The 10981-nt window shown below is 43.0% G+C and overlaps 1 protein-coding gene across 2 annotated transcripts in view; it reads left to right on the forward strand.

Annotated features, from left to right (window-relative positions):
• Positions 1 to 700: 700 nt before the first annotated feature.
• Positions 701 to 10981, forward strand: part of dnm3b (dynamin 3b) — a 52883-nt gene continuing 42602 nt past the window's right edge. The window contains exons 1-4 of one of the 2 annotated variants that reach the window (XM_037682097.1): positions 701 to 934; positions 1171 to 1472; positions 9440 to 9513; positions 9679 to 9828. In XM_037682097.1, the coding sequence (XP_037538025.1) occupies positions 1312 to 1472; positions 9440 to 9513; positions 9679 to 9828 (385 nt within the window). In that variant the 5' untranslated portion in view covers positions 701 to 934; positions 1171 to 1311. The remainder of the gene's footprint in view (positions 935 to 1170; positions 1473 to 9439; positions 9514 to 9678; positions 9829 to 10981) is intronic. The other variant, XM_037682098.1, reaches the window with a different exon arrangement.

The raw sequence follows: 10981 nt of genomic DNA on the forward strand, positions 1-10981 counted from the left end.
TCAACCTGTAGGGATGGTGGTCCTCCTCAGCCTGTAGGGACGGTGGTGCTCAGCCTGTAGGGACGGTGGTCCTCAACCTCTAGGGATGGTGGTCCTCAGCCTGTAGGGACGGTGGTCCAGTGGTCCTCAGCCTGTAGGGACGGTGGTCCTCAGCCTGTAGGGATGGTGGTCCTCAGCCTGTAGGGACGGTGGTCCTCAACCTGTAGGGATGGTGGTCCTCCTCAGCCTGTAGGGACGGTGGTCCTCAGCCTGTAGGGACGGTGGTCCTCAGACTGTAGGGATGGTGGTCCTCAGCCTGCAGGGACGGTGGTCCTCAGCCTGCAGGGACGGTGGTCCGGTGGTCCTCAGCCTGTAGGGTGGTCCAAGTCTTTTAGTTCCTGGACTCTTAAGGTTCCTGATCATCCACCACAGTCCCTGCTGTGTCCTGTTTGAAATGTGTGAAATAATCTGCTTTCTGCTCTCACTGAGACACACGGAAGATGTGTGTACGCATATGTGTGTGTGCGTGCGTGTGTGGGTGTGTGCGTGTGGAGGGGGAGAATGCAGCGATGCGCAGCCGTGCCGCATGACTCACGCGCGGCAGAGATGGTGTGGATGTAAACAGAGGGCGGGCTAAGGTAGGCCTAACCTGTATGTGCTCAGCCAATAGGAGGCCTTGTTTCACAGCATCGGCTCTGGAAGCTTGGCTGTGATTGGTGGATGAGATGTAGCTGCGCTGGTTCCACCGATGAGATGCGCAGAGAGAGGAGGAGGAGGAGGAGAGGAAATAAAGATTAATCTGTACTGGGGTGACACGGTGGTGAAGCGGGGGAACAGCAGGTGAGGCCGGTGGCTGTGAGTGAGGTTCGGACCTCCACCAGCAGGAGCTGTCTGCCTCCACATCCGTCCGGACTCGTGGTGGTTTCAGCACCGGACAGCGGCCCGCATTCCTGAGGTGAGTCCAGCTCCTTCCACGATAAAGTGACCTCATTCTGTTGCCTTCACGCGGACGCTTGTGCACGCGCCGGGCTGTTTGATGTCTTTATTCTCTGAGGCCTCGCGCTCTGAATGTCCTTGACAGGCAGCGGCTCTCTGTGTGTGTGTCAGGGAATATGGAGGGGGGAGGGGGGACTGCGCAATTGTCTGTCCATGTCTCTGCTGTCTGACCCCCCCTCTCCTCGGTTTTCACAGCCGCTCCTGGTGATGCGCTTAGATGTCTCCACATCAACAAGCACCAACAAACTAGTCCTTAACTGAGACCAGACCAGCACCACATCCCCCCCAACCTCCTTCTGCTCTCCATAGGCTGAGTCCCCCTCGACCAAAGGCATCATGGGAAACCGGGGCATGGAGGACTTGATCCCGCTGGTCAACCGGCTGCAGGACGCCTTCAGCTCCATCGGACAGGCCTGCAACCTGGACCTGCCACAGATCGCTGTGGTCGGAGGTCAGAGCGCGGGGAAGAGCTCCGTGCTGGAGAACTTTGTTGGCAGGTAAAAACAAGCAAACAAACAAACAAACAAACAAACAACTGACCACCTGAGGTCGGATAATCCCTTCTCCCTTTAACCTTGAGGATGACATAAGAGGCCCGAGTCGGTCAGATCTCAGAGTTCAACACATCTTCCTCAGGAGAACCTGGTGGTCACAGCTCTGTCCTCCAGCAGTTCTGAATGTTCTGGGTCACAGCAGCACCTGTGGAGCTCAAGGAACAAGAGATCAGCACCAGTGAAGGAGCATGAGGCTGAATTCAGCTGAACTGGGCCACATTTAGGTTTTAAACTAATGAGTTCAGTAGAGCCTTCCATCTTCTCAGTAAATATATGATGTTAAACCTGAGAAAGTCTAAATGTTTTTCAGTAAAAGGAGTTAAATTATTTCAAAGTGCCCTCCTAGACCAAACAGGCCAGCTGTAATTAAAGCTGAAGCTCTGTTCCTGGATCCAGGTTTGTTTTATTTATCTCTCGTTCTTCTGTCCTTTGTGATTTTGAAACATATTTAAATTAACATTAAAGCTGCTGAGGTCAAAACAAGTCCATTTGAAAGCCAGTGTGGGTCAAACTTGGACTAAGCCAACTCTTTTTAACTCAGCAGTTTGACCCAGCAAAGCTAAATAAGTTTTCTACCCCAAAATTAAAAAGACAAACTTGTTGAAATTCAGCAACCAGGGCCGAGCTGGGGTTCAAATTCAGCCCAGGAGCTCGGTTTGGAGACGCCTTTTATCCGATTGCACGACGGCTGCACGTGGAACCATCATTTTAACGTAAATACTTTATTTGCAGCATAAAAACACCATGTTTTTTCTACAATCGAAAGTGCTCTTTATGTTTGTATGTATTCACTGATACACTTGAAAAAAATACAAATCAGTTTATAAAAGTTTATCAAACAAGCAGCTAATCATAAAAATTAAAGCAAATATTAAGGAACAAAAAAACAACCTCCAAAGGTTTACAGACCTAAAACATCTTAACCTCTCCTCCAAACAAAAGGAAGTCAGAGGATGTCTAATTCAGAGAGTCACTAACAGACTGAAGAGGTGGAAACACTTATTGTTTCTGTGACTGGAGTAGACTCTAAAGACCAGAGAAATTTAGTGGAAACCTATAGGCTGTTTGACTCATGAGAACATGGAAACACTCATTTATATTTACTCATACATATACTTCTCTTTCTCCTGACAGACCTGGCAAAATGGTTTTATCCAGAGTGAGACTTCTGGACACTCAGGGTTGTGATTAAAGACAGATTTTGTGTATTTTATACCTTGTACACATTTGTGGACATAAACAAAATGATTCAAATCAGTCAGTTTCATCAGGGATGTCAGTGCAGAAGACAAAGTCTGAATAAAACATTTACAGATCGGTCAGGAGAAAGATAAACATATGTTTGAAGGGAAATTAAAACGCCTAGGTTTGGACTACAGTCCTCAGATCTCAAGAGGTTAATATGCAAAGTCCTAACACCTGCACCTGCACCTGCACCTGCACCTGCACCTGCACCTGCACCTGCACCTGTACCTGTACCTGTACCTGTACCTGTACCTGGCACTGTTTTTATGGTGGTTCCTACTTCCTCTCCTCCTCTTCCTCATTGTTCTCCTCCTCTTCCATCTACACCTCCTTCTTCTCTCCATCATCTGTTCCTTCCTCCTCCTCCTCACTCCTCTGACTGGCATCATCCTGTCCCTCTGCATCACCTCCTTGACTGACACCGTCCTTTTCATCTAGTAATAACCAGAACAGCAACGATATATTTTAGAGCACTTTAGCATATAATTCAGTTTTATAGCACAAGTACAACATAAGAAAAGCACAACACTCACAGACACACATGCATACCCACACACACAGACACACAGAAACACAGAGAGAGAGACACACACAGAGACACACACACACACACACACACACACACACACACACCCACACACACACACCAACACAGAGAGAGAGGCACACACAGAGACACACACACACACAAACACAGAGAGAGAGAGAGAGACACACACACACACACACACACAGAGACACACACAGTAAATGAATTACTCACTGCAATGCACTTTTCTTGAGCTGCTAAAAATAGCTCTATATTAATATAGAAACAGGAAAACAGACTCTTTCCTGAAATATTTTTCTTTTGCAATAAAGAAATGTGTCTTTTTCTGGTCAGTCAGAGTGGATTGATTTTAATTTTAGTTGATAAAGCAGATTAAAGATTTATGGACTTGTAGTGTAACAGTACTGACAGACTTAATGTTCTGTGAGTCCTGAACACATCCAGAAACACAAACACACTATGTGCCAACTCTGGGATGGATGACAGGTCCATGCAGGCACTGCTGGTTAACCTGCTGTCTCCATGCTGCTCGGTCCTGTTATCACTGTCCGGCTGACTTCAGTCATGCTGACACCCCCCCCCCCCCCTCCAAAAAAGTCTGCTATTTTAGCACATTCTCTGCATCTTGCACATTTTCCTTTTCTTTTTCCTTAGTTTTTCTGCACCCATCTCTTTCTCCTTTCTTTTTAGCATGTGTGCTACCCGCTCTCCTTTCTTTCTTACATTGGGAGGGGCTGCTTGCAAGTGACGTTTGACTGACACCTACGGTCACGAGAACTGCTGTGTGAGGACACAGCAGCGTAAAAAAAAAACAACATACTGGTCACCACTGGTTGGTTCGGCCTGGAACTGACCGGCCGGTCGGGAATCCTCCCGAACCTCCCTATGGCCAGCCTGCCCCTGACAGCAACTAAAATGTCAAGTTAAAAATCTGGGTTATTAGATAATTATAACTTGGTATACTATTTGTGTACAAGAGGAAATCTGAGGGAGACTGGAGACTGTAAAGTTGTGGCAGGGGAGAGGGTGGCCAGACAGCTTTGGATGGTTGTGTGTAGAATGACTGTTGTTGTGAAGAAGAGAAAAAGAGTAAAATCAGAAAAGAAGACCAAATGGTGGAAGCTGAGAAATTAAGAAAAATATGAGAAATTCAGAGAGGAGCTGTAAGAAAGAGCTACCAAATGACTGGGCTACTACAGCAACAGTAACTAGAGAAACAGGTAGGAAGGTACTTGGTGTGTCATCTGGACAGAGAATGGATGATAACCTGGTTGTGGAATAGTGAAGTGCAGGAAGCTATTCATAGAAAGAGGTTAGTCAAGAAGAAATATGACAGTGAGAGGTCTGAAGAGAGGAGACAGCTACAAGGAGATGGGGCATAGAGCAAAAAGGGAGGTAGCAAAGGCAAAGCAGAAGGTGTATGATGAGTTGTATGGGAGGCTGGACACTAAAGAGGGTGAGAATTGTCATCTATTGTTGTCATAATTCTTTGTTTAAAACAAGTCTCTTTTGTAAATGAGTCCTCGAGGCTCAATGAGACTAACCTGTATAAATAAAGGTTGAATGAATGAATGAAAAAGGACTTGTACTGATTGGCGAGACAGAGGGATCAGGCTGGAAAGGATGTGTAGCAGGTTAGGCTTGTTAAAGATAGGTAGTGTTGTAGTACTTGAGACCGATCTTGGTCTTCAGACCGGTCTCAAGACCACTTTTTGATGGTCTTGGTCTTGTTTCGGACTCAACTGCATTTGGTCTTGGTCTTGTTTCGGTCTCGGACATTGAGGACTCGGGATTTTATTTCAAGACCAGTCAAGACCACAACTGTGGAAATATCACTAAATTGCCAGAATATTGTCCCAGTTTGTCTTTGTTTTTATTGGATGTAAAATGTACTGGTTCAAATCCAAGTGATAACGTGACTCATTACTAAAGACATGTTTTGTTACCGCTGTCACGCCCATCCCCTTTCACTCACACGCGTCACTCCCAGAATGGCCAGATTAGGTGGTTTACTGCCAATTGGGTGGTTTTCATTCTGATTTTGCTGGGAACTCTGGGAAGATTTTTGTTGGATTGTTGCATTTTGCCACATATTGTTAAACTACCTTGGCTTGTACTTTTACTGATGTGCGTTCATGTTCTAACAATAAATATACTGTAACAAAATATTGATTAGGCAGATTTTTGTCTGATATGGCTGTTTTTAAAAGATTTTTGTGATGGAAAACCTCGACTCTATCTGGCAACACTGGCACTCCAAGAAAGTGAGAAGTGATTGTCTGGGCGAGGGAGAAGATGTCTGCCATACCATCAATTATAAAATTTGCCTATTTAAATCACAAAGAATATACTAGTAACTAATGCAATTATATGGTCTTGAGTTTGAACTTATGAGGATTGTTTTACCATTTCAGTTTTTTAAAACTTGGCATGTGATGAAACTGCTTCCAATTTCAATTAAATTCAATTCAATTCAAAAATACTTTATTAATCCCAAAGGGAAATTATTTGTTGTTGTAATTCGTTATCCTCATTTCATTAAGAGATGTTATAGATACTGATGGCTATAGACAGGAAGGATCTCTTGTAAAGGTCCATCCCACAGTGGATCCTAAGAAACTGGCTGCAGATGCCGTTCGATCCGTCCACCCAGACTCAGCTGGCCTCTCGGTTCCCGCGGGCCGTAGGATCACCTGAATGCCGGGCAGAACTCCTCCCAGAGCGATGGCCACTCCTCCCAGCAGAGTGCCAAACTCCTCGTCACTGCGGACAGCCAACTGTAGGTGCCGAGGGACGATCCTGTCCTTCTGCTGTCATGAGCCGTGTTTCCTGTTAGTTCCAGGATCTCAGTGGTCAGGCACTCGAGCACAGCTGGCAGGTAGATGAGAATGGATCCACAGAACATCCTTTTCAACTCATTTGAGATTTGGGGCTGTAGTTGAGATATTATTTGAGCTTTTGAGATGTTAATCAGCTGCTGTTGGTTGTAGAAAACTGCCTTGTTGCCATGGTTACGCATCATAACAAATGTCCAAAACTAAAAAAGTTTCAGTAAAAATCCTTCCAGCTGCACAGCATCTGATACAAGAGGAAACAATCATCCAAAAAATGTGATTTACATCCAGAAAAAGAGGAATTAAAGTTTCCAAAAGCAAAATCTCAGAATGAAAATAACAGAGCTGCTCCAACATGCAGCCACCTTGAGCGGTGCAATTCTAGAACTGTTTAACAGTTGTGTAATTTTATTGTTGAATCACATGAAGTTAGGCCACTGAATGTCTGATTTCTTTGTTCTGTAGCTTTGAAATTTTATAAAAGCTGATATATTCATTCAAAACTGAACAAAGTTGTTGTATGTAACTTTTATTTAAAAAAAAATGTTATAATAACATTTTATATTTTACAAATGTATTTATTTTATTTGAGGTCTTGGTCTCGAATTGGTCTCGCCCTCCCTCAGTCTTGGTCTGGTCTCGACTTGGTCTTGGACTCTAAAATCTTGGTCTTGTCTCAGTCTCAGTACACTCTGGTCTTGTTCTTGACTTGGTCTCGGGTTAGGTGGTCTTGAACACAACATTAAAGATAGGAATGGTAATGTTCAAACAAGTGAGGAGGGTGTGATGGGATAACGGAATGAGTACTTTGAGGAGCTAATGAATGAAGAAAATTAAAGAGAAAGAAGAATAGAAGTCATAGAAACTGTGGACCAAGATGTGGGAAAGATTAGTGAGGGTGAAGTTCAGAAAGCTGTGAAAAGAATGAAGAAGGAGAAGGCAGTAGGATCTGATGACATACCAGTGGAGGTTTGGAAATGTCTTGGAGAAATGGCAGAGAGGAGCTGGATGGCACAGGAGCTGTGGTATTGTATGAGAACAGCAGGATTTGTTAGACTGGTACAATTTATATAGGTAATGTAGGTCAAAACATTCATGATGCCTCCTTGCATCTCTATGCTGATGATACAGTTGATTACTGTTGAGCTAAAACAGTTGCTATGTTTTTCCAGCTTTTCCAGTCTGCATTTGACATCATCCAGTCAGGCTTGTTCTGTCTCAAACTGGTGCTAGATGCTGATAAAACCAAAGGGATGTTGTTTTCAAACAGGACGTTGGTGCCAACAGTTCTTCCTCCTATCTCATCCATGCATGGTGTTCTTATTGAGTTTGTGATTTTTACAAATACTTGGACATTTTAATTGATGCACATCTCTCTTTTAAGCCACATATTGAAAACTTCAAAAGAAACTGAAATTAAAACTGGGTTTCTTTTTGTAGAAATCTATCTTGTTTAACTCTGAACTCCAGGAAACACCTTGTAGCTGCTGCTTTCCTACTGGTTATTGATTATGGTGACATTATTTGCAGATGTTGGATGCTGTCATTCATGGTGCTTTAAGGTTCTGGAGCAATGAGGTGGTGAGTGGCATGGATGGATCATCTTGGCAAAGAAGAAGTGCTCACTAAAACAGATTAGCACCAATTTGTGAACACTATTTGAGAGAAGAAGGCCTGTTGTGTACATGGAAAAAGTCAGATCTTTGAGTTCAGCTCATGAAAAATGGGAACAAAAATCTAATTGTTGCATTTATATTTTTGTTCAGTGTTTATGGACGCTGTCAGAGGACATGGAGGTAGTTGGAGTGAGGACAGAGTGAGGTGGAGGAGCATGACTCGCTGTGGAAGAGGGAACAGCTGAAAGAAGAAGATACTCGAAATAAAAACACAGTTTAAGTAGCAATGTGTGCTTTTTATATTCTTCAAGTTGAAAAAGAAACAAAAAGCAAAGCATACCATTCTAAACAAAGAAACAGGGTCTTTTTTTAAAACATGTATATTTATCCAATATTTTTGACAAAAAGAGTTGAAATGGTACTTAGAATTCACTTGCAGCCTCAAACGAAGGAAATTCATCAAACTGGATCAGTTTGTTGGAGGTTTAATTAAGACAAAACTGTAAACTACAACATTTGAAAATATATCATCCCTGATTAAAATCTGATTTCTAAATTTACATTTAGCCTTAAATCTGTGGGGAAATGTGATTTTTCTAGTGGATCTTGAGAACAACACACTTCACACATGCAGCTCAAACTTTGTTGTTATCCAATTTCTGCTCTCGCTCAAGGCTCTGCTCTCCTCTCCCTCCCCTGTTCTCCTCTTCCTCCTGCATTTGCTTTCTCTGTGTGTCTCAGAGCTCCTGGTCATTATGTGCTTGTGTGCAAGATTTTTTTTTCATTTTCATGTTGTTAACCTTCAGCCAAAGATTAAGAGCATGTTAGGAATTTTTTGTCTCCAAACCCTATGTTGTCATTTTCACCACTTTTTACTTCCTGTCCAAACAGGTTTCACTTGTAAATGAGTCTTTGAGGCTCACTGTGATTTATCAGTTTAAATAAATGTTGAATGAATGAATGAATCCTGCAGAAACATCTGGTAAAAGATGGATAGGTAATCTACAAAATGTACTGATTTCTGTTGTCAAAGTAGATCCAGACATTAGTCAGGATCATGTTGGTTGGTGTCCTCATTAGTCATGTGTGGCTTCTGAGTCCCAGACCCTCAGGACTAAACCGATGACTTATGTAAGAACTTGTTCTGACACGTTAGAGGTTTCGTAGCTGCTGGGCAGCTGGGGGGAAAACTTTTTAGGCCACAATGTAGAAAATATAAAAAACATGCAAAAAAGATCAGAAAGTCATTAAACCTCATTCATTTTCAGCTGTCTAGGACTTCTGTCACTACAAAGAGTTCAAATCCACAATGTTTTGACTTGATGCTTGTCAGGTTCTGACCCACAAATTGGATCGGGTGCACTGCACTAACTGAGTCATGCTCCACCTGTCCATCACTGGACTTCAGCACTGAATGAACAAGTAGAGGACGCTCTTTTATCAAGCTCCTTCCATTTTTCTCTGATGGTCGGTATCTGTCAATAAGGGTTTAATCTTCAACGTGGGCCTCTCTGTTCCTGCTCACACGCTGTGGGTTTCATCCTCCAGAAACGTTATTCATCATTTTTGAATGTGACAGAGGGATGTGTCAGCTCCCCGTTTTTCCTGGTTTTGATAATGTTCATATTTGCTGCAGTCTGACTCCACCATGTTGGATTTTCACAGAGACTTCCTGCCTCGTGGATCTGGGATTGTCACCCGCAGGCCCCTGGTTCTGCAGCTGATCAGTTCAAATGCTGGTGGGTGTAACCCCCCCCCCCCCCCCCCCACACACACACACACACACACACACCGACACACACAAATATAAATTTTTCCTTGTCTTTTTAATCAGGTCTGTTTTAACTCTCTCCTCTGCGGCCATTATTTTACTAACCGTTGTTACTTGATGTTCTTCCTGTCAGAGTGGGCTGAGTTTCTTCACTGCAAGGGCAAAAAGTTCACCGACTTTGATGAGGTTCGTCAGGAGATCGAGTCAGAGACAGATCGGGTCACAGGGGCCAACAAAGGAATATCTCCAGTCCCCATCAACCTGCGGGTTTATTCCCCTCATGGTACTGGTTTATACCTCTTACTAAGTTTGTTTCCCTCACTGTTCCTCTCACAGAACGGGTTGATGTTGACAGGATGGACTCAGGGACACCTCTGCCTATCACAGCAGGCAGAGAACATTTTAGAACTATGTTAAAGGAAAGAAAGATGATTTGTTTGTTAGATGATCATCGTTGGAATGAACTGAAGTTGCAATAAAATATTACAGCCTAAAATTCTTAGCTTGTGTCCTAAAATGTAAAGATATGAAAAATTGCATTGAATAATTCAGATTCTGGTCAACTTTTGTCTCCTAAAGAGGGTTTAGATCTACAATAGAATGTAACTTGTTTCAAAAGAGGTTATATGAAAACATTGTTAGGATAAATAGAAGACTGACCTGCATGTCTACTGAACTCAAAGAGAAAATCTTTTTTACAGAAACATGGTTCTGTAGTGTCTTAACTCCCGTCCTGACAAAATAACAGACAGTCATATCTGTAGTTCAGTTTTTACCTCCTGAAACAAAAACTACAGGGCAGTCCAAGCAGGTGCTATTTTATAAACATCTACACCCCATAATTTTATTCATCCATCCATCCATATCCATCCATCCATCCATCTGTCCATCCATCCATCATCCATCCATCATCCATCTGTCCATGCATCCATCCATCCATCCATCCATCCATCCATCCATCCATCCATCCATCAATCAGTACACCCATCCGTCCGTCTGTCCATCCGTCCATATCCATCTGTCCATCCATCCACCCATATCCATCCATTAGTCCATCCCTCCATCATCCATCCATCCATCCATCTGTTCATACATCCATCTGTCCGTTCATCCATTCATCCATCTGTAGATGAACAGATGCTGAGATATATTCATCAATTAAAACGGATTCTTCATTTTTCTGGACTGAATAAAACGTGCATTGAATTTAATGAAATGTAACGTGAGACGTTATTCATCTTTGACCCATCAAAATTAATGTGGTCATTTATTTTACAGAATCAAAGTTTAACATCAAACATTTACATTAATTTGGCAAAATATGAAAATAACAACATAATTAAACAGCTTTACAGGTAGTGAGAAACAATGCGGCGATTGTTTTCACTTTTCAGCAGAACAGCAGACCTCAATCCACACGGCGGTGGAATGAGCAC

This window comes from Nematolebias whitei, chromosome 9 (genome assembly GCF_014905685.2).
Source record: "Nematolebias whitei isolate Nwh7 chromosome 9, NemWhi1, whole genome shotgun sequence".
NCBI lineage: Eukaryota > Metazoa > Chordata > Actinopteri > Cyprinodontiformes > Rivulidae > Nematolebias > Nematolebias whitei.